At 49.5% G+C, this 23,379-nt stretch overlaps 1 protein-coding gene across 1 annotated transcript in view; it reads left to right on the top strand.

The window, feature by feature from the left end:
* Window positions 1-23,379, top strand: part of POLR1A (RNA polymerase I subunit A) — a 92,116-nt gene that overhangs the window by 7,211 nt on the left and 61,526 nt on the right. Inside the window, exons 6-13 of the mRNA XM_073562067.1 lie at window positions 11,875-11,981; window positions 12,852-12,938; window positions 13,580-13,676; window positions 13,763-13,916; window positions 19,496-19,669; window positions 20,353-20,475; window positions 20,755-20,982; window positions 22,988-23,242. Coding sequence (XP_073418168.1) covers window positions 11,875-11,981; window positions 12,852-12,938; window positions 13,580-13,676; window positions 13,763-13,916; window positions 19,496-19,669; window positions 20,353-20,475; window positions 20,755-20,982; window positions 22,988-23,242 — 1,225 coding nt within the window. The remainder of the gene's footprint in view (window positions 1-11,874; window positions 11,982-12,851; window positions 12,939-13,579; window positions 13,677-13,762; window positions 13,917-19,495; window positions 19,670-20,352; window positions 20,476-20,754; window positions 20,983-22,987; window positions 23,243-23,379) is intronic.

Here is a 23,379-nt window from a genome sequence, read left to right as displayed (position 1 = left end):
GGCATCCATGTCCAGCCAGATAATACAGAAAGAAATCGGGTAGCGCTGCCCCTCCTCGCTTCTTAGGTCTCTGCAGAGTGGATAGTTTAAGTTTGGGCCTGGTTTTCCCCCATATAAAAGACGTGATCTGGGAATTCAGATTAGCGAAAAAGGATCTGAGCATCACTATGGCATTGACAATTTTGACCATCATGAAGTAGTCTTCAGCCCCACACTCTCTACCCTAGACCACCAGGGAATTGAGTAATTTTAGGTAGCATATTTTCTAAAATAGTATTTTTCTCGTTCGCCTTATTGGGGGACACAGAGACCATGGGTGTACGCTGCTGCCACTAGGAGGCTGACACTATGCACAAAAAAAGGTTATCTCCTCCTCCGCAGTGTACACTCCACCGACCGGCAGGAAGTTCCTCAGTTTAGCTTAGTGTCAGTAGGAGGTGGACACGGGTCTTTCATTAGACCCCTATCTACCTCGATGTGCGTCGTTCCTTTTCAGGTTCCAGGAGGGATACAGTGTTAAGAGTCACATCTGTACTCCCACAAAGAGGCTATGAGTACGGCGTGTACTGCCACCCCGTATCCTCTTAGTTCTCCGGGCGGACCACAGGCTGAGCACAGGTGTCGTGCCAGCGAAAACAGATGGTCCTTGTCCCCCGCCTCCCACCCACTCGCCCACCAGAGCCTGTCGGTTGGACGAGGCGCGAATATGTAGAAGATGAGCAGACAGCGTGGGATACAGAAGGTACCTTTATTGGAGCACCGGAACATAAAGCCACAAGATGACCCGGGAGCGGCGCCAAAGTAGCGCCGCAGATTCTCGCACTGCTCGCGCCGTCCGACGGTTGTCGCATCCCTTTTTGGCCCCGGCGGCGGTGCGGGCCTTCTTCACCCCACCGCCGGTATTCTTGTGAGGGTTGCGTCTGGGAGCAGGGCTATAGCGGCGTCTCCTTTAGGGGCGGACGCGGCTGCGTCGCAATTCTTCCGCGCCGCCCCGTGCTGACAGGCGGCCGCCGTTTCAAATTTAGTCCCAGGCTTTAGTTTGGGCCGTCGCGGCCACGCCCCCCGTTCATTAGGCCGGCTGCGCTCCCGCCCGTTCCTAAGCCCTCCCACCGCCTCTCTAGTCTTGTGGCTGGGAAGGGGGAGGAGGCGGTTCTTCCCTCTGGTGCAGGCGGCTAGCTCCGCCTTTCTTCTTACACAGAGACCGCGCTTTTTGATTCCTCACATCAGGCTGCCGCCATCTTTGCAGCCTGACAGCCGGAGACTACAGCAGATGCCATCTTTCGGGGACACCGGACCGTGAGTAGTTCTGCAACTGCAGACTGACACCCTACCCTGCCTTGCTGTCCCCCAACCCTCCATCACTTCCACAGGTTTTTTTCGCATGCTCCTCTTGCAATCGCAAATTCCCCTCTGCCGGGACTGCAGCAATCCCGTTCAGCAGGATGCCGTCCAGGAGCCATCTACTGCGCCACGTGAAATCGAACCCCCCATTCCTGGCTGGGCCTCGTCCCTTTCACAATCTGTGGCAGACCTCACCAGGGTGTCTCAGTCCCTAGTTGGCCGTTCTTGATAAGTTGCCCCTGGACACTTCTGCAGGGTCCAGCAGGTCGCAAGACGTTCCATCTGAGCCAGCTAGCAGATGCCGCGAAAGGCCCAGGCAGGATCCACGGCTGGAATCCTCTCCTGGTCTCTCATCGGCACCTAGTCCTTCCCAGCAGTCGCCCTCCCGTGCCTCCTCACCCGAGTCAGGTGAAGCGTTCTCGGATATGTCCTCTGAAGGGATTTTAGAGCTGGATTCTGACCAGGACGCGGACATGAAGGTTACGGTACAGAACCTCATTGCTGCGATTAACCACACCTTCGAAATATCTGACTCCCCTGCGAAATCCTCAGATCAGGAGGTTTCGTTCAGACGGGCACAAACACCATCCAGGGTATTCGCCTTCCACTCTGAGTTTGGCAAGATCCTTGCCAGGGAAAGAGAAAATCCGTCCAGGCGATTTCAAAGAGGGAAGCGTCTCGGCGTGCTGTATCCGTTGGCTAAAGAGCTCTCTGACAACTGGTCTGCTTCCCTGTCGGTGGACGCACCCGTGTCCAGACTTTCTTTTTTTTTAAACCAAAGATTTTTATTATATTCAAATGTCGTTATAATTACATTCAAGTACATCTTTCAAATCATTTCCATTGCATATAGAAATTTACACGACATTCAATTTCCTCCCCGTCAAGAAGATAAACTAACCCAACCACCTCCCTCCTCCCTCCCCCCCCCCCTTCCCAGCTGCAATACAGACTTTCTCAATGTGATTGTCTCCACTGTAACCACATGGCCCAGAGTTTTTCAAAGTGAACTTCCGTATGTCGCCTTCTATAAATTCTCTCCTCCAATCTGATTACATTATTCACACGAGTAACAAACTCCCCAACCGTTGGGGGTTCAGCATCGATCCATTTTTGAGCTACCAGCTTACGGGCAATATATGAGTTTTGCTATGATGGACTTATAGGCATTCCCCACCGACACCTCCTCCACATACCCCAACACACACGTTACTGGGTCCCTTCCTATATCACATCGGTATATCTTCTCAACAAGCCCTATAACCTCCTCCCAGTATGATGATAGTCGTGGACAAGACCAAAGCATATGGAGCATTCCCGCAGGTTCAAATCCACATCTTGGACATTCCGCATTATCCCTCAAGCCCATTTTCCTCATAAGTTCTGGAGTCTTATATGTTCTATGTACAATATATAGTTGCGATATCCTACCTGGCTCACTCAAAGAGAGTTTAGGTATATACTCTAAAATAGACTCCCATGTGTCATCTACTATTTCCCCCACTTCTCTCTCCCATTTAGATTTTACTGTTAAGGGAGACCCAGCCAAGTAAGAATATAATAAGTCTCTATAGATGGTAGAAATAACACCTCTCGTACCCCCGGACGCACACACAAAATCCAATACCACATCCCTCTGTACCGTCATATTCATTATCTGTTTCTGCGCTTGAAATGCATGCCTGAGACCAAAATATCGAAATTCCCCACTACATGGGAGTCCAAACTCTTCTTTTAAAACAGTAAAAGACTTGATCTCAGACCCTTCCAATAGTTGCCACACATATTGCAAACCTCCTCTCCCAATCAATAAAGTCCCGCAGTTTGTATAGTTCAGAAAGGTTCACATTATCCCAGATAGGTGTGTATGTCGTCAATTCCTCAACTCCTCTAAGAATTTTGATATGCTGCCATATTTTGTGCATTAGTCCAAATGTGGGTATGTCCTTCCCTAATCTCCCGAAGTTTCCTGCTTCTAGACTCTGTACCAATGTTCTCTTGTTGGTCATTTGGGCCAAAACTCTCCCCATAACGCTCAAGTTCCCCTCTTCTCTCCAGCCCCTAAAGTGCTGCCCCTGCGTTGCTACAAAGTATATCCATGGATTTGGCGCCGCCAACCCACCCTCTTCCTTCCCCCTTTGCAGTATTTCCAATTTAATTTTTGCTTGCTTTTTCCCCCAAATCAATTCCCTAAAAATGGTGTTAATTTTGTAAAATGTTTTCTTTGGGATCCAAACCGGGGCATTATGGAGGACGTACATCAACTGAGGCATCAGAATCATTTTAATTAAATTTGTCCTCCCCACTATTGATAGTACTAGCTTACACCATGCTGTCATCTTAACTTTAAATTTAACTAGTATGGGTCCAAGTTTAGTTCGAGAAATCTAGACACAGGCATAGATACCCATATTCCGAGGTATTTAAATTCCTTAACTACTTTCAAGTGTCCAGCTATCCCCCCCTCATCTCGAACTCCCAGCTCTCTATCAACCCCCATGATACATGACTTGTCCCAATTAATTCTCAATCCGGAAAAGTGTCCAAATTTCCCTATAAGGCCCATGACCTCAGTCAGTGCTTTTCCGCCGTCTTTTAAGAACAGGAGTATATCATCCGCGTATAGGGCGATCTTTTCCTCCAATTCCCCATATCTAAAGCCTTGTATTTCTTTGGAATTACGAATTTTAATCGCTAACGGTTCCATCGCTACAGCAAACAATAACGGCAACAATGGACATCCCTGGCGAGTTCCTCTGAACAACCCAAATGCCTCCGAAGTCTCCCCATTAATCCTAATAAATCCTTTGGGGTCTACATACAGTAACTTAACCCAGGAGATAAATCTAAGCCCAAATCCCATGCATTTCAGTACTGCCCATAAATACTTCCACTCTACCCTATCAAATGCCTTTCGTACATCCAGTGAGACCACCACCCTTTCCCCCCTATTATCTGCTGGGATTTGAATATTTAAAAACAGTCTTCGCAGGTTAATGGCGGTGGATCTATTTTGTAAGAACCCTGATTGGTCTGGATGTATCAATTTTGGGACAACTCTAGACATTCTTATCGCCAACATTTTGGCTAGTATTTTAACATCTGATGTCACTAATGAGATTGGTCTATAGGATTCTACGGATGAGGCATCCTTCCCTTCCTTAGGAATCACCACGATTACAGCCTCCCTCATAGATCTTGGCAATACCCCTTTCTCCACTGCTACCTCAAATACATGCTTAAGTTTGGGTGCTACAATTCCTATTAACTCTTTGTACACTTCTCCTGGGATCCCGTCAGATCCAGGTGATCTGTCATTTGTTAATGATAGGATAGCCTTCTCTACCTCTTCCACAGTAAATAATTCTTCCAAGTTTTGTTTATCAATATCATCTAACTTAGGTAATTCTATCTCTTGTAAATATCTATCCATCTCCAGATCCGAGGCCCTCAATTTCGAAGTATACAGTTCTACATAATATTCCTTAAAACACTCCAAAATCTCGGTAGTATCCTTATGGACTGCCCCATCTCTAGTGACAATTTTGTATATTTGTGAGGGTTGTTTCTGCGCTGTAGTAATCACTGATAATAAGTGTCCCACCTTTTCCCCCTCTTCATAGAACAATGCTTTTTGGAATGCCCTTTTCTTATCTATCCCCTGTAGGTATAACTTATTTACTTCCTCTTGTGCTTCTTTTAATGCGTTTTGGGTGTCGGTATTGGGTCTAACTATCAGTTCCTCCTCTGCTCTGCTGAGCCTATCTGCTGCCTCCTGATTCACTTGCCTCGTTCGTGTCTTCTGCCTCGAGATATCTCGTATGAATAATCCCCGCAAGTAAGCTTTCATGGTATCCCATACAATAAGTGGATCCGCAGTACCTTCGTTTAACTGAAAAAACTCAACAATATCATTTTTAATAGTTCCCATGTTTAAACATTTGAGCCATTCCGGGTGAATTGTCCCCCCTGCTCTCTTCCCTTTCCCCATTCCCACTCTCACACTAACCACAACTGCCCTGTGATCGGAGATAAGTCTCTGTAAGTATTCCACCGTCCCAACCATTCTGTCCATGCCCCTATTACCCAGTGCTAAGTCTATTCGTGATAAAGTGTGATACGAAGTCGAATAACACGAAAAGCATTTTTTCCCCTCATTACGTACTCTCCATAAGTCTATCATATCCATTTCGCTAACATATATCCCAAATGGAGTCATCTTGTCTTTCCTAGAGCAATTTCCCCCAGTACCCGCCCGGTCCCAAAACTCATTCATAACATTATTAACGTCTCCTAATATTAGCACTGGACAATCCCCTCTCCCCCCAATCCATTCAAAGATCTCCTGCAGTTTCTTTTTCGAATATGGGGGTGGAATATAGAGGGCCACCACAATTATGCATATTCCAGAAATTCGACAGTGCAAAGAGACAAACTGTCCGTCCTTATCTACGCAAGAATCAATTTCTTCATAATGAGTACTATAGTGTATCAGTACAGATGCTCCCCTTGCATAAGCCGAATACATAGTGATAGGCCCGAGCAATCCATTTTTTCCCCCCCAACCAGTTTTCCTTTCCTTTAATCAAGTGGGTTTCCAATAAACATGTGATAGCTGGACTATGCCTCCTAATTTCTGCCATAACTGCCGCTATTTTATTTGGATCAGACACTCCCCGTATGTTCCAACTTAGGATTTTTGCATCACCACTCATTATGTCCTAAAGATATAAAATATAACCGATCTCCTATGGTCACTATATTATATTGCAGTATATGAACTACCCCATAACAAGGCCCCCCCTGTCTCCCTCCACTCCCCCCTCCCTCCCCTCTATCCCAATCTAGCTGATTCTCTCTTTCCAACGAGAGAGGGTACAGCCAGCACCCAGTTATTGCAAACCCATACAAAGCCACTGAATCTCCTCCGCTCCTTTGGCGTCCATCGCTCCCTCCATCAAAAACAAGAATGCTCAACAGTACTCATCAGGCCGCATAACATTTTCAAACAAGGATATTGCAATAATAATCAAAAACGTCCGGGGATCAATACCCCTAAAAAATAGTTCTGAAAAAACCAGGTACCTCGGGGCACCACATCAAAAAGAGAAAAGGATATATGTCCGAGAGTCTCTACTTCATCCTTCTCCGTCTCTCTCTGCTCCCAGCTTGGAGCGATTGTTCTCCATCCATTTGACGGCTTCTTCTGGGGTCGGGAAGAACTGAACAGACCCCAACGCTGCTACTCTCAGTTTAGCAGGATACATCATAGAATACTTCACTCCCAGCGCTCTCATTCCTCTCTTGACCTCGCCGAATTTCATCCGCATTTTCTGGACCTCTGCTGAATAGTCCGGATATATTTCAATACGGCTTCCATTAAACGTGAGGTCCTGCAGCTTCCTGGCTTCCCGGAGGATAGTCTCTCTGTCCCTGCAATTTAGTATCCTGGCCAGCATAGTACGGGGAGCACTACCCGGTGGGAGGGGTCGTAGGGGGACACGGTGCGCTCTCTCCACTGCGAAAACCCTGGAGAGCGTGTCTCTGCCGATCTTGGATAAAATCCATTGCTCAATAAAGTCGGTGGGGTCGCTGCCCTCTGCTTTTTCCGGAAAGCCCACAAATCTAAGGTTGTTCCTCCTTGATCTATTTTCTAAGTCGTCCTGTTTTAAGTGCACTTCTGATATCTTTTGAGCATGCTGAGTCTGAGTTTTCTGCATTTTGTTTACAGAGTCCTCAGTGGTGCTCACCCTCTCTTCCACAGCACCCATCCTAGTATCATCCTTATTCAGTGCCTCCTTAATGCCAGTGATTTCTTCTTTAATCTTATCAACCCGACTATTCAATCTAGTCAGTGTCCTTTTGCAAAACGACACCACCATAAAGACATCTTTCAGGGTCGGCTCTCTCTCAGGGGTCTCATCATCAGCTCCACTGTCTTCCTCCTCAGACATACACTCAGGGCCAGCGACTTCCCCTCCCCCTCTCCTCCTGTTATCAGCATCTCCTGTGGCTCACTCCTCCCTCCAGCACAATACCTTCTCCGGTGTCCCCCTCCTCCTCCCTTGCAAAGCGCTGCAGCTTCTGGAGGATCTGTGACCGTTTACCATAGCTTTCAGATTGTCTCCGCGCCTCCTCCACTTTCCCGGCGCCATCTTGTGCAGTCACGCTGCCGTCCTCCCCGATATCTTTCTGCCTCCTCCTTCCCATCTCAGCGCTCCTCTGTACTCCCGGCGTCCCCCCCCGACTCTTATGCACTCACTGTGCCAATAGATGTGCCCAGATCAGTGCTAAAGTGGCCTGATGAAGGATATTTCATAAAGCTGATGGCAGAGCTCCTCTGCCTAGTGTCTGCTCACATCAGCGCTAGGCCACGCCCCCGTGTCCAGACTTTCTAATAACACGGTTCTCCCGCTTTCAGGTGTAGCGTCACTAAAGGATTCTAATGATAGAATTATAGAATCCTTGGCAAAGTCAGCATTCGCGGCGGCTGCAGCGGCGCTATGTCCAGTCTTTGCCTCATCTTGGGTGGCAAAGGCCATAGCCACTTGGGCAGAGGATCTCCGTAAGGGCATCCTAGATAAGGCCCAGCCAGCGCAATTGACCGATCTGGCCAACCAGATTTCCCATGCAGGGGATTATCTGCTTTCTGCTTCCTTGGATGCCGAGTCTCGCGCTGTTCAGGCGTCAAGCAACGTTGTGGCAATCCGACGTACAATTTTGCTCAAGGCTTGGCAGGCAGACTTGTCTTCTAAAAAGTCTCTTACCAATCTGCCTTTTCATGGAGCGCGTCTCTTTGGGTCCCAGCTGGACCAGATTATTAAGGACGCCACTGGAGGCACGAGTTCTCTCCTCCCTCAGTCCAAACCTCGCAGACCCCCGCCAAGGCGTCAGTTTCGGCCCTTTCAGGCTTACCGCCGCTTCAATACGGCAGAGAACTTCTCTAACCAACAAAGACCACAGGTACGCCAGGATAGAAAGACGGTGTCCTTCAGACCCACTCCCTCCTGGCGATCTCACTCCTCCCAGGGCAGACCCTCCAGGTTCAGATCTGGACGGTCCACGTCAGCATGACTGTCAACGAACTCCCGAGGGTCCCTCCCAATTGGGAGGTCGACTCCGTTTGTTCAGGGATACCTGGCTGGCCTCAGTAGAGGACGCTTGGGTCAGGGAGCTTGTATCTTCAGGGTACAAGATAGAGTTCATTTCTCGTCCACGGGATCGCTTCTTCGAGTCCCGTCCTCCAAAAGATCCAGCCTTAGTTCCGGGGTTCTTGCATCCATCGCCTCTCTCCTCAGTTCCGGGGTGATTGTGCCCGTTCCCGAATCAGAACGTTTCACAGGGTTTTCTTCAAACCTGTTCGTGGTGCCGAACAAAGGCGGGACAGTTCGCCCCATCTTGGACCTCAAATTACTCAACAGGAGAGCCCGACTGCGTCATTTCCGAATGGAGTTTCTTCGGTTAATCGCTTCCATGAAGACGCAGGAGTTCATGTGTTCAATAGACATTCAAGATGCCTATCTACATGTTCCCATATTCTCCGGGCATCAGAAATTCCTGCGATTCGCCAGGAACATTATCAATTTTGTGCACTGCCGTTCGGTCTTGCCACCGCACCCAGAGCATTTACAGAGATCATGGCGGCGTTGATGGCCTGGTGGAGAATCAGAGGTCTCGTTCTTTTTCCGTACCTCGACGACATTCTGATCAAAGCTCCATCCTTTCGTCAAGCTCGCCAAAGTCTTACCTGACCAATTTCGGGTGGATCATCAACGAAAAGAAGTCCTGTCTTGTCCCGACACAACGTCTTGTGTTTCTGGGTCTATTGTTCGACACTTGTCGATCGAGGGTTTTTCTCCCTCAAGAGAAAATTGGCTCCCTGCAACGGGATGTACGATCGCGGCAGCTCATGAGACTTCCATCTCTCCGGACGACCATCAAAGTCCTGGGAAAGATGGTGGCGGCAACAGAGGCGGTCCCCTTTGCCCAATTTCACTCCAGACCTCTCCAACTCGCCATCCTATCCCGGTGGAACAGGTCTGTCCTTTCCCTGGATCGCCCATTTCGTCTTTCAAACCATGTCAAGCAGTCCCTCAATTGGTGGCTGACGTCTCCTCTCATCTCCCTAGGACAGTCATTCCTCCCCTTTCACTGGCAGATTGTGACAACGGATGCCACCCTCCTCGGCTGGGGGGGGCAGTGTTCCGCAAGCACACTGTTCAGGGTCGTTGGTCAACTCAGGAGTCAGCCCTGCCATTCAACGTCCTCGAGATACAAGCGATTTATCTGTCTCTCGTTCACTGGGAGAGACTTCTCAGGGGACTGCCTATCCGGATTCAGACAGACAATGCCATGGTGGTGGCATATGTCACACGCCAGAGAGGGACGCGGAGTGTCGCAGCCCTGGCAGAAATGTCCAAGATTCTTCATTGGGCGGAGGCTTCAGTCCCGGCAATATCCGCGGTACACATTCCCGGCGTGGACAATTGGGCCGCCGATTTCTCAGCCGCGAGGATCTCGCGGCGGGAGAGTGGTCCCTACATCTGGAAGTATTTCTTCAACTTGCCGTCGTGGGGAACCCCGGACGTAGATCTGCTAGCTTCTCGCCTCAACAGAAAAGTTCCACAGTTTGTATCCAGGGCTCGAGATCCTCTCGCGGTGGGCGCCGACGCTCTGGCCATTCCTTGGTCACAGTTCGAGCTCCCCTACCGGTTTCCTCCCCTGCCTCTTCTTCCCAGGCGGCTGAAGAAAATCAAGGCGGAAGGAATTTCAGTCCTCCTCTTCGTCCCGAATTGGCCCAGTAGGGATTGGTTCGCGGACATCGCCAACCTTCTCGCGGACGCCCTCTGGAAGCTTCCAGACTGAGCAGATCTGCTGTCTCAAGGTCCGATTTGCCACCCCAATTCTCGGCCGCTCAATTTAACGGCGTGGCTGTTGAGGCCGAGGTTTTGCAACGATCAGGATTTTCCGATCGAGTTATTCATACCATGATCCGAGCCAGGAAGCCATCGTCTTCCAAGATTTATTGCCGTTCTTGGAAGAACTATTTCACTTGGTGCGAGATCAATGACATTCCGCCCATGTGTTTTTTCGCTCCCTTCTGTCCTGGCGTTCCTTCAAGCGGGGCTGGATGCGGGTCTTGCCCTCAGCTCTTTAAAGGGTCAAGTGTCGGCGCTGTCCATTTTATTTCGGAAGACGTTGGCTCCCATCCTCAGGTTAAAACCTTCCGTCAAGGTGTGGGCTCACATGGTTCCTCCGTACCGAGCGCGCGTAGATCCATGGGTTCTTAATCTGGTTCTCGAGGTTCTGCAAGGTCCTTCTTTTAAACCTCTCTGGGATGTTTCCCTTTCTCTCCTTTCGTGGAAAGTAGCCTTTCTGGCAGCCATCACCTCCATCCGGCGCGCGTCGTAATTGGCGGCCCTCTCTTGCCGCTTTCTTGGTACTCTACCAGGACAAGGTAGTTCTGCGGCCTCCGCCCTCTTTCCTTCCGAAGATTGTGTCCACTTTCCACCTGAATGAGGACATTGTTCTCCCGTCCTTTTGTCCGGGTTCAGCTCACCCTCGGGAGCGGTCCTTGAACAAGCTGGACTTGGTCAGGGCGATGAATGTCTACCTAACTAGGATGACTTCTTGCGGAAGACAGATTCTTTCTTCATCATTCCAGATGGGGCACGGAAAGGTCACCCGGCCTCCAAAGCTACTATTGCTCGCTGGATCAGATCGGCAATTTTGGAGGCCTACCGGGTCAAACAACGAGTGGTCCCTCCGGGAATTAGAGCGCACTCTACCCGGGCAGTGGGTGCCTCCTAGGTGGTACGTCACAGAGCTTCCGCGCTGCAGCTTTGCGAAGCTGCAACCTGGTCATCGGTTCACACGTTTGTAAAATTCTACAAGGTCCATACCTACGCTTCGGCAGATGCCAGCCTAGGTAGAAGGATCCTGCAGGCTGCGGTAGTGAGTCCGCTGGCCTGATGGAAGTTTGTTTTTCCCACCCCAGGGACTGCTTTGGGACGTCCCATGGTCTCTGTGTCCCCCAATAAGGCGAACGAGAAAACAGGATTTTTGGGTTGCTTACCATAAAATCTGTTTCTCGGAGCCTTCATTGGGGGACACAGCACCCTCCCATGTTCTACAACTCTTGTTATTATGTTGGTTGGTTTGAGTTGTCTGTTCTGTTTTCAATCTATTCTGTTACTTCTCCTACTGCTTTCTCACTAACTGAGGAACTTCCTGCCGGTCGGTGGGGTGTACACTGCGGAGGAGGAGCTAACCTTTTTTTGTGCATAGTGTCAGCCTCCTAGTGGCAGCAGCATACACCCATGGTCTCTGTGTCCCCCAGTGAAGGCTCCGAGAAACAGATTTTACGGTAAGCAACCCAAAAATCCTGTTTTTGTTTTTTTGTTTCTAATACTTCTCTGCTGGCTGGTAGAACTGAATAAGAGCCCTCTTAGGGGGTCAGACGGTCACTCAAACTTTGACCAAACTTTTAATAACTCTTCCATCTTTTGGTGTCTTTGTTATTTTTTTTCTCAGGGCCCCGTCCTCCGCCGTCCGGAAAGAACACAACAGCAAGCTGACCGTCCTGATGAGCTCCAAAGTAGGCAAGAAGAATCCAGCAAAGAGTACGGGGGACATGGAAAGTGAGTACACCCCCCCATCCGTTTTATATCTTATGAGTGAATCGAAATGTTAGAAAAGTGCCCCGATCGTTGGGTTGCGGGGAAGTAATGTACAGAGCTGTGTCTGTGCCATGCGCAACGGCCGGTATCAGAGAAAAAGACCATCACCATTGTCTGACCCCCTTAGATGCTACAGACGATGCTGAATGCGGCATCTAAGGCCTGTTTCACACATCAGTTTTTACCCGTCAGTCAAAATCCGCCAATTTCTTTAAAAAACGGGGCGGATCCTTTTTCCCCCCGTAGACTTACATTATTGGCGGATCTTGACTGACAGTCGTCCGTCTCACCCGTTTTGTTACGGATCCGCCATGATTTTAGCGCCTCCCGGGCGGATGAGACGGACACTGCAACTTTTTTTTGTTTGACGGTCCGCTATTTTGAGCATTAACCTGTTCCAGGAACTCTCTCTCCCTCCCCGCGGTCCTGCTCCACATCCCGCGATACATCGCTCCTCCTACAGGCTCCACCTCCCGCGATACATGGCTCCACCTCCCGCGATACATGGCTCCACCTCCCGCGATACATGGCTCCACCTCCTGTGATACATGGCTCCACCTCCCGCGATACATCGCTCCTTATCGTGGCCGCCTCGGTCACTTTAAATTACGCCACTTCGCTTCTCCCACGGATCCTTCATACCGCATCCTCCGCTGACATCCGACCGTCACGGATCAGTTCGTTTCACCCTTTGGCGGATTTCTACTGAGCGCCGCCGACGGACGTGTGAAACAGGCCTAAGCGGTTACACTCCAATCCTGCATATACTGTATGTGGGATTTTAGCAGCTTTCCTTGTAATTCTAATCTTTTTTTTTTTTTTTTTTCTCAGTTGAGGACACCTCGGAGCTCACTGAACGCGGCTTCCTGACTCCCAGCACTACAAAGGAGCACGTAGAGGCTCTATGGGAAAATGAAGGTAGCGCCATGCTGATACGTGTACCTCGGGGGCGTTACTATGGATGACAGAAGTCAGTGATTGGCTGCCGTTGGCGTATTTCTTCACTCCTTATTTTGTGGGAGGATTTAAAGGGGTTGTCCAGTGAGCTAAAGTAACTGTCCTAAATGTCGTAAAATAAAAGGCAACGTAGTAAATCGCCCTTTGTTTACTCGGCCGATGTAATGTACCATCTACACGTGTGATCTCCATGCAAAGACCACCATTCGCTGCAGGGGTCACGTGTGTCGATGTGTCAGGTGATCACAGCTTCCAGTGCCCTAAGGGGGACCTACACAGCTTCCAGTCCCCTAAGGGGGACCTAGGCGGCTTCCAGTCCCCTAAGGGGGACCTACACATAAATGAAATAGTGAGGGTAAAAAAATCTATTGAAAAACATGAAAAAAAAAAAACAATTCCAATTTCTCCTCAATGAAAATAAAAAACCCATAAAAAGTAAAATAAAAAATACACATATTTGGAATCGCCGCGTTCAGGTTCGCCGATCGATGAGAAAATAAAGGGAAGATGAGGCGCGAAAAATGGCGCCAGGGGTGAAGGATTTAAGTGCACGTCATCCCAGTAATTCTGCCTCGTGACCGTCTTTTCTTCTACGTCTCCAGGTTTCTTCCTCCGGCGCCTGTTTTCCGGCATGGCCATCGGCAAGGAGTTCTCGCCAGACGTGTTTTTCCTTGACCTGGTGGTGGTCCCTCCCGCTCGGTAGGTTACATGGAGGGGATGTGTCGGCTCCCTCGCCGGCTCTTTCTGTTTGTCCTCTGAGCTTTTCCGTTCTCTTCTTGGTGCAGTTACCGCCCGGTCAATCGCTTGGCGGATCAGATGTACACCAACGGGCAGACGGTTAATCTGCAGGCCGTCCTAAAGGATGTCACCCTCATACAGAAGCTCCTGGCAGTGATGGCGGAGGAGCAGAGGATCCCCCCGCAGGGCACCAGTACCCAGGTAGGATGTGATGAGCTTTCCCCTGTGTGACTTTTAGCAACTTTTTCTGTTTTCCTCTAAACTTTCTTGGTGTCTCAAGATTGGAAACTGTCGGGACACAAAGGACAGACGACATATTGGGGTGATTTTTTTGGGGGGGGGATAATAGAACATTATCTTTTAAATAAAAATGTTTTACGGTACTTAATATATGATCTGAAAAATAGACATTAATCATACAGACTTATCACACTTAAAGTACGGTGGCTCAGTGGTTAGCGCTGCAGCCTTGCAGCGCTGGGGTCCTGGGTTCGAATCCCACCAAGGACAACATCTGCAAGGAGTTTGTATGTTCTCCCCGTGTTTGCGTGGGTTTCCTCCGGGCACTCCGGTTTCCTCCCACACTCCAAAGACATACTGATAGGGAATTCAGATTGTGAGCCCCATCGGGGACAGTGATGAAATGTGTGCAAACTGTAAAGCGCTGCGGAATATGTTAGCGCTATATAAAAATAAAGATTATTATTATTATTATTATTCCAAAGTATCGGCAGAAAATGTAATGGTAATAATCTGTGACAACACTAGATGGCGCCAAAACCTTTCAGCAACAAGTCTTGTCATATTTCATGTGAACAGCAGATGGCGCCATCAGGCTGGATTTTTTTTGCATCATGATGGGTCCTCTGTTGTACAGGAGGGGTTTTGTTCCTTTGTGGAAGGAAAGATGTTCGACTCTCATCGTGACGTGCTCCGGTCCAGCTACGTCCAGAAAATAACGCCAGCCTTAGCTCCTGCGTGTGTTTATATATTTTATACAAATAGAATATATAGATTAGTTTTTGGAAGAAAATAAGATGAAAAAATAAATAAACATTAACAGGTCATGTCGATTAGTATAATAGAGTATTTTCTACATCTAGTAAGGCGTTTTAACATTTATTAGTATGATGAGTATTTTTTTTTTTTCTGAGATACTGTCATATCAAGAATCACCAGCAGAGGGAGCCTGTGAATTACTGATCCATTTACTGCGCGTTGTAAAGCATGGAGCTGATATTGTGGGGGAATCATGGCTCCCTGTGCAGTTGGTGGTTACATGGTGGGTCAGTGCCAATGCCATATCACCTGCAGAGCGCTGTCCTCATAACCGCGTGGTGATGCGTCGCCTTCCTCTTGGGTTGTTGCAGAACTAATCCGATTTCTCTATCGCCTTATTGGGGGACACAGGAACCATGGGTGTATGCTGCTGCCACTAGGAGGCTGACACTATGCACAGAAAAAGGTTAGCTCCTCCTCTGCAGTATACACCCCACCGACCGGCACTAATTTCGTCAGTTTAGCTTAGTGTCAGTAGGAGGTGGACAAGGGTCTTTCATGAGACCCCTATCTACCTGAGTGTGCATCGTTTCCTTCCAGGTTCCGGAGGGATACAGAGTGAATAGTCACATCTGTACTCCCACAAAGAGACTATGAGTAAAGCGTGTACGGCCACCCCGTATCCTCATAGCTCTCCTCAGCATGACCAAGAGCCCCGAACACAGGTACGTGTCAGGTGATCCACACTGGTCCTCACCCCGTCTCCCACCCACTCGCCCACCAGAGCCTGTCGGTTGGAAGAGGCGCGGACATCCCATTATGAACTGGGTAATGAAGGTACCTTCCCTTCCCAGGTTTTTGCAGAGACGAGTCAGGTGGAGGGTAAGTATGGGCCCTGAGTCACATATCTCCCAAGGAATCACGACTGCACCGTGACAGCCTCCCCCCAACCAAGTCTCCCATGCAGGGGAATATTTGGTCTCTCTCTCCTTAGATGCCGCGTCTTGCGCAGCCCAAGCGTCCAGCAATGTAGTTGCAATCCAGCGTACAATTTGGCTTAAGGCTTGGCAGGCGGATTTGTCATCAAAAAAGTCCCTTAACAATCTGCCTTTTCAGGCAGCGCGTCTCTTCGGATTCCAGCTGGACCGGATTATTAAAGACGCCACTGGGGGCACAAGCTCTCTTCTCCCTCAGTCCAAGCCTCGTAGACCCCCTCCAAGGCATCAGTTTCGGCCCTTTCGGTCTTTCCGCCGCTTCGCGACGGCAGAACCTTCTTCCAACCAACAAAGGCCGTAAGCCCGCCAGGATAGGAAGAAGGTCTCCTTTAGGCCCACTCCCTCCTGGCGATCTCACTCCTCCCAGGGCAGATCCTCCAGGTCCAGAACTGGACGGTCCACATCGGCATGACTGTCAACAAAGTTCCGAGGCGCCTTTCCAACTGGGCGGCCGACTCCTTTTCTTCAGAGACGTCTGGCTTGCCTCGTGGAAGACGCTTGGGTCAGGGAAGTTGTATCCTCAGGAAACAAAATAGAGTTCGTTTCTCGGCCCCGGGATCGCTTCTTCGAGTCCCGGCTTCCAAAAGACCCCGCCTTAGTTCCGGGTTTCTTTGCATCCATCGCCTCTCTTCTCGGTTCTGGGGTGATTGTGCCCGTTCCCGAAACAGAACGATTCACAGGATTTTACTCAAACCTGTTTGTAGTGCCGAAAAAAGGCGGCGCGGTTCGGCCCATTCTGGATCTCAAATTACTGAACAAAAGGGTCCGCCTGCGACATTTCAGGATGGAGTCCCTCCGTTCAGTAATCACTTCCATGGAGGCGCAGGAATTCATGTGCTCAATAGACATTCAAGATGCCTATCTGCATGTTCCCATCTTTCCCAGGCATCAGAGATTCCTGCGTTTCGCTATTCATCAGGACCACTACCAGTTTGTCGCCCTGCCGTTCGGTCTCGCCACCGCGCCCAGAGTGTTTACAAAGATCATGGCGACGTTGATGGCCCTGTTGAGGATCAGAGGTCGTATCCTCTTTCCGTACCTCGACGACATTCTAATCAAAGCTCCGTCTTTTCCTCAGGCTCACCAAAATCTTACCATCGTCCTTGACACCCTGTCCAGATTCGGCTGGCTTGTAAACAAAAGGAAGTCCTGCCTTGTTCCGACACAACGTCTTGTGTTCCTAGGCTTATTGTTCTACACCCGTCGATCAAGGATCTCTCTTCAACGAGATGTAAGATCGCTGCAGAGCCCCCAGCTTCCATCCTTCCGGTCGGCTATGAAAGTCTTGGAAAAGATGGTGGCGACGGCCGAAGCAATTCCCTTTGCTCAATTCCACTCGAGACCGCTTCAACAGGCCATCCTGTCTCGGTGGAACAGGTCTGTCTTTTCCCTGGATCGTCCAATTCGCCTCTCGTCCCGGGTCAAACAGTCCCTCAATTGGTGGCTGACGTCACCTCTCATTTCCCTAGGCCGGTCATTCTGATTCACTGGCAGATCGTGTCAACGGACGCCAGCCTTCTCGGCTGGGGTGCAGTGTTTCACAATCGGACTGTTCAGGGTCGGTGGTCGACTCAAGAGACAACTCTGCCGATCAACGTTCTCGAGATTCGGGCGATTTTTCTGTCTCTCATTCACTGGGAAAAACTTCTCAGAGGTCTGCCGATCCGGATTCAGACATACAATGCCACAGCGGTGGCATACGTCAACCACCAAGGGGGGACACGGAGTTCCTCGGCACTAGCGGAAGTGTCCAAGATTCTCCACTGGGCACAGGTATCAGTCCCAGCGATATCCGCGGTGCACATTCCCGGCGTGGACAACTGGGCCGCCGATATTCTCAGCCGCGAGGGTCTCACGGCGGGAGAGTGGTCCTTACATCCGGACATCTTCCATCAGCTCTGCCGTCGTTGGGGGACGCCGGACGTAGATCTTCTGGCGTCTCGCCTGAAAAGGAAGGTCCCACAATTCGTATCCCGGGCCCGAGATCCTCTCGCAGTGGGCGCCGATGCTCTGACCATTCCCTGGTCTCAGTTCAAGCTCCCCTATCTGTTTCCTCGCCTTCCTCTTCTTGCCAAGCTGTTGAAGAAAATCAAGGCGGAAGGGGTACCAATCATCCTCATCGCTCCAGATTGGCCCAGAAGGTCTTGGTTCGCGGACATTGTCAACCTTCTCGCGGACGCCCCCTGGAAGCTTCCAGACAGAGCAGATCTGCTGTCTCCGGGTCCGATCTGCCACCCCAGTTCTCTGCCGCTCAATTTAACGGCGTGGCTGTTGAAACCGAGGTTCTAAGACGATCGGGTTATTCACACCATGATCCGGGCTAGGAAGCCATCGTCTTCCAGGATTTGTTATCGTACATGGAAGGCCTATTTCACTTGGTGTGAGGCCAATGACATTCCACCCATGTCCTTTTCACTCCCTTCTATCTTGACGTTCCTCCAGGGAGCCTAGATGCAGGCCTTGCCCTCAGCTCTTTAAAGGGTCAAGTCTCGGCGCTCTCCATTCTGTTACTGAAGACGTTGTTCTCCCGACCGCAGGTCAAGACTTTTCTTCAGGGGGTGGCTCATGCGGCACCTCCGTACCGCGCTCCCGTAGACCCATTCGATCTCAATCTGGTTCTGGAGGCTCTACGAGATTCCCCCATTGAACCTCTCAGGGAAGTTTCCCTAACCTTTCTATCCTGGAAAGTAGCCTTTCTGGTGGCCATCACCTCCATCCGGCGTGTGTCGGAATTGGCGGCTCTTTCTTGTCGCCCCCCCTTTCTTGGTGCTCCACCAGGATAAGGTGGTCCTGCGGCCCCCGCCTTCCTTCCTAAGGTGGTGTCCACTTTCCACCTAAATGAGGACATTGTTCTTCCGTCCTTTTGTCCGGGTCCAATCCATCCTCTTGAGCACTCCATGAACAAGCTAGACCTGGTCAGGGCAATGAAGGTCTACCTGGCTAGGACGGCTCCCTTGCGGAAGACAGACTCACTTTTCGTCATTCCAGATGGTGCGTGGAAAGGTCAGCCGGCCTCCAAGGCTACTATTGCTCGCTGGATCAGATCGGCAATTTTGGAAGCCTACCGGGTCAAGCATCGAGTGCCCCCTCCTGGAAATAGAGCTCACTCTACCCGGGCAGTGGGTGCCTCCTGGGCGGTGCGTCACAGAGCTTCCGCGCTGCAGCTTTGCAAAGCTGCGACATGGTCTTCGATCCACACGTTTGCCAAATTTTACAAGGTCCACACCTGCGCTTCTAGGCAGAACGATCTTGCAGGTGGCGGGTTCTCAGACCTAATGGAAGTTTGCTTCTCCCTCCCCAGGGACTGCTTTGAGACGTCCCATGGTTCCTGTGTCCCCCAATAAGGCGATAGAGAAAACAGGATTTTTGGTTGCTTACCGTAAAATCTGTTTCTCGGAGCCTTCATTGGGGGACACAGCACCCTCCCATGTTCTGCAACTCCTGTTCTTATGATGTTTGTTGATTACAGTTGAGTTGTCTGTTCTGTTTTCATTCTGTTTTGTTTCTTCTGCTGCTGCTTTCTCACTTACTGAGGAAATTAGTGCCGGTTGGTGGGGTGTCTACTGCGGAGGAGGAGCTAACCTTTTTCTATACATAGTGTCAGCCTCCTAGTGGCAGCAGCACACATCCATGGTTCCTGTGTCCCCCAATGAAGGCTCCGAGAAACAGATTTGTAAGCAACCAAAAATCCTGTTTTTCCATCCTGGACTCGTGGGAATAGTAACTCGGGGGGGATCCAGAAGGCGTCATGTTTACCTAAGGGATTTTTTTTTTTTTTTTTATTAGGACGACCCTGAGCCGTCAGAAACCATCGATCGATCGTTCTTGCCCTTGTTGCTCGGCCACAGCCTCACAGATAAACTCTACAACTCCTGGACCCGGCTGCAGAGTCACGTCAACATCGTGTTTGACAGCGAGATGGACAAACTGATGACGGACAAGTTTCCCGGCATTCGTCAGGTACGTGGGGGCCGCACTGCTGATCCTTCACCAGCAGAATAGTGAGTGCAGCTCTGGGTATAATACAGGAGGTAACTCAGGATCAGTAATGTATGTACACAGTGACTGCATCAGCAGAACAGTGAGTGCAGCTCTGGGGTATAATACAGGATGTAACTCAGGATCAGTAATGTAATGTATGTACACAGTGACTGCACCAGCAGAATAGTGAGTGCAGCTCTGGGGTATAATACAGGATGTAACTCAGGATCAGTAATGTAATGTATGTACACAGTGACTGCACCAGCAGAATAGTGAGTGCAGCTCTGGGGTATAATACAGGAGGTAACTCAGGATCAGTAATGTATGTACACAGTGACTACACCAGCAGAATACTGAGTGCATCTCTGGGGTATAATACAGGATGTAACTCAGGATCAGTAATGTAATGTATGTACACAGTGACTGCACCAGCAGAATAGTGAGTGCAGCTCTGGGGTATAATACAGGATGTAACTCAGGATCAGTAATGTAATGTATGTACACGGTGACTGCACCAGCAGAATAGTGAGTGCAGCTCTGGGGTATAATACAGGATGTAACTCAGGATCAGTAATGTAATGTATGTACACAGTGACTGCACCAGCAGAATAGTGAGTGCAGCTCTGGAGTATAATAAAACACACTCTGTACTTCTATTCCAGCTACTAGAGAAGAAGGAAGGTCTCTTCAGGAAACACATGATGGGAAAGCGTGTGGACTATGCAGCTCGATCTGTGATTTGCCCGGACATGTACATCAGTACTAATGAGATTGGCATCCCTATGGTATGTATGTGAATGTTCCGCAGATGGCCGCTCCCCAGAAGAGGCTTGCTTTCCATGTGGGCATCTGTAATCTGCCTCCTCAGGGCCACACTAGGGCCCAATCTCTGCAGTGTGGGCCTCTCAGTAATGACTGCTTCAGGTTCTCGGTGTGGTTTTCTAGGAGCAGATCTCTGCAGCCACCAGCAGGGGGCGCTCAGCAGTCTCCTGTATACACATTTCTCAGCGATTAGTATACAGCGGTGTGGTGTGTGCCGTATGTCACGTATCCTCCTCTTTTAGGTGTTTGCCACCAAGCTGACTTACCCCCAGCCCGTCACCACGTGGAACGTGCAGGAGTTGAGGCAGGCGGTTATAAATGGACCCTCCGTCCACCCCGGCGCCTCCATTGTGGTTGCTGAAGACGGATCTCGCACAATATTAAACTCTGCTGATCTCTCGCAGCGGGAGGCCGTCGCCAAACAGCTGCTCACTCCATCCACTGGTTCACAGAAACTGTCTGCAAAAATCGTAAGTGACCTCTGAAATGTGTTATCCGTCCACACCCGCCCCCATTTTAGATTCCAATTTGCGATTTTCTTAGATGGGAGGTCTCTTGTTTCCTCTCTCATTACAGGCAGTGATCCTTCCAAGCCTCTGTTACTAGTAAGTGATGTATTATGCCGGGGGTCATTTCTTTTTTTAGAGAAGGGTTTTGTTGGAAAGTTCTTGTAAAAATAAGCACTTTTGCAATTTGCTGTGTATTAAAATTTTCAGCCGTTCTTGAGATATTAACACTTTTCTTTTGTTTACTTCTTGTCACCTAGGAGACCGACCACTGCTGCTGTCCATGTCCAGCTTGTAAGCTTTTCACTGGGATTTGGTGGTAACATCGCGCTTCAGAGATCGTGTCCGCTACAAAACAGTGCTTGCAGGCTTTGTAGAAAAGAGCCTGTAACCCCTGCGCATGTTTTTCTGTCTATCAGCGGTGGTCGGTCTCTAAGGCAACAGAAGCCAAATAAAAGAAAACTGTTAATATCTCAAGAACGGATGAAAATTTTAATAAGCAGTAAATTGCAAAATTCCTTGTATTTGCAAGCTTTATCTGAAAATAACCATTTGTGATGTTGGAAATTGTCAATTTACGCTGCTGCTAGTTTCAAGCTGGCATAAAATATTCACCGTACAGCAGGTAGGTGCATAGTATGGGTCTACCGGCTTCATAGTTTTATATAGTATCCAGATAAGCGATGGAGAAAATGTCTTTGCAAATGACCTTGGTGGCCAAGGCCATTACATGATTACGTGTCTTCATGGTTGGTGATATAGGGTGGTGAAGGAGTTTATGGTAGGAACCGTGGTGATGTAGGGCTCTGAAGGATTTAGTGAAGGAGTTTATGATAAGACTCCCTGTTGTCTAGGACTGTTGTAGACACATTGCCCCTTTTCCTGGTGGTCGAAGGCAGTGCAGGATTCAAGGTTTGCTTGCCCAGTGGCCTAGGGTAACAAAGAACATTATTAAGATTCCCCATAGTCTAAGACAGCGAAGGAACCATTGCCCTCATTCCTAGCAGTCTTGAACAAGATTCCTGGTGGTCTAGGATAGTGAAGGAGTTTATGAGAAGATTCCTGTTGACCTATGGTAGTAAAGGAGTTTATTAGAAGATTGCTGGTGGTATAGGATGGTGAAGGACTTTGAAAAGATTCCTGGTGGCCTATGGTAGGAAGGAGTTCCTGAGAAGACTCCTGGTGGTCTAATGTAGAGAAGGATATTATGAGAAGGTTCTTGGTGGTCTAGGGTAATGATGGAGACTATGAGAAGGTTCCTGTTGACCTAGGGTAGTGATGGAGACTATGAGAAGGTTCCTGGTGGTCTAGGATAGTGAAGGACTTCTTGGTGGTCTATGGTAGTAAGGAGTTACTGAGAAGATTCTTGGTGGTCTATGATAGGAAGGCGTTTGAGCAGATTCTTGGTCTATGATAGGAAGGAGTTTCTGAGAAGACTCTTGGTGGTCTATGATAGGAAGGAGTTTCAGAGAAGATTCTTGGTGGTCAATGATAGGAAGGAGTTTCTGAGAAGACTCTTGGTGATCTATGGTAGGAAGGAGTTTCTGAGAAGATTCTTGGTGGTCTAATGTAGAGAAGGAGACTATGAGAAGGTTCCCTGGTAGTCTAGGGTAGTAAATGAGTTTATAGTAGAACCCCTGTTGGTCTACAGTAGTGAAGGAGTGTGGGATACCTGGTGGTCTGTGTGAAAGACTCACTTTCTGCATCTTTGGTGGTAGTATTGTGTGAGGAGGGTTATGTTATTGCTGACCTTCGGTTAGATCATCAATATCAGATCAGTAGGGGGTCTGACACCCCCCACCAGCTCCGATGGTGGCCATATGTAAACAGTGAATGGAGGCAGAATAACATCGTGTGACAGGGGTCGCTGCTCCGCTCCTAGCGCGTTACCCCCACACTGATTTCCAGGGCAGGAGAGAGACCACCATGGGACTTTAACACTGTTTTCCCCTCTCTCTTTGTATCTCAGGTTTATCGTCACGTTAAAAACGGCGACGTCCTTCTCTTGAACCGGCAGCCCACGCTGCACAGACCGTCCATCCAAGCTCACAAGGCCCGAATCCTTCCTGGAGAGAAGGTGCTGCGGCTGCATTACGCCAACTGCAAGGCCTACAATGCCGACTTTGATGGAGACGAAATGAATGCTCATTTTCCCCAAAATGAACTGGGCCGGGCAGAGGCTTACACCATAGCGTGTACCGACGAGCAGTACCTGGTGCCCAAGGTAAGGGGTAATGGGTGAGCGGCCGGTGCGGCTAGGAGCTCTGCCTTACGGGGCAGGTTATGGGGGAGTCTGTCATCCCGAAATGCATAACAAACGTTCCGTACCGGGGGCTTGGACCCTATCAAAACCGTTCTAGC

This window comes from Dendrobates tinctorius, unplaced genomic scaffold (assembly GCF_039654945.1).
Source record: "Dendrobates tinctorius isolate UK_male_01 unplaced genomic scaffold, ASM3965494v1 ptg000334l, whole genome shotgun sequence".
Lineage (NCBI taxonomy): Eukaryota > Metazoa > Chordata > Amphibia > Anura > Dendrobatidae > Dendrobates > Dendrobates tinctorius.
The sequence above is the reverse complement of the archived record's forward strand: the minus strand, read 5'-3'. Positions and strand labels throughout refer to the sequence as shown.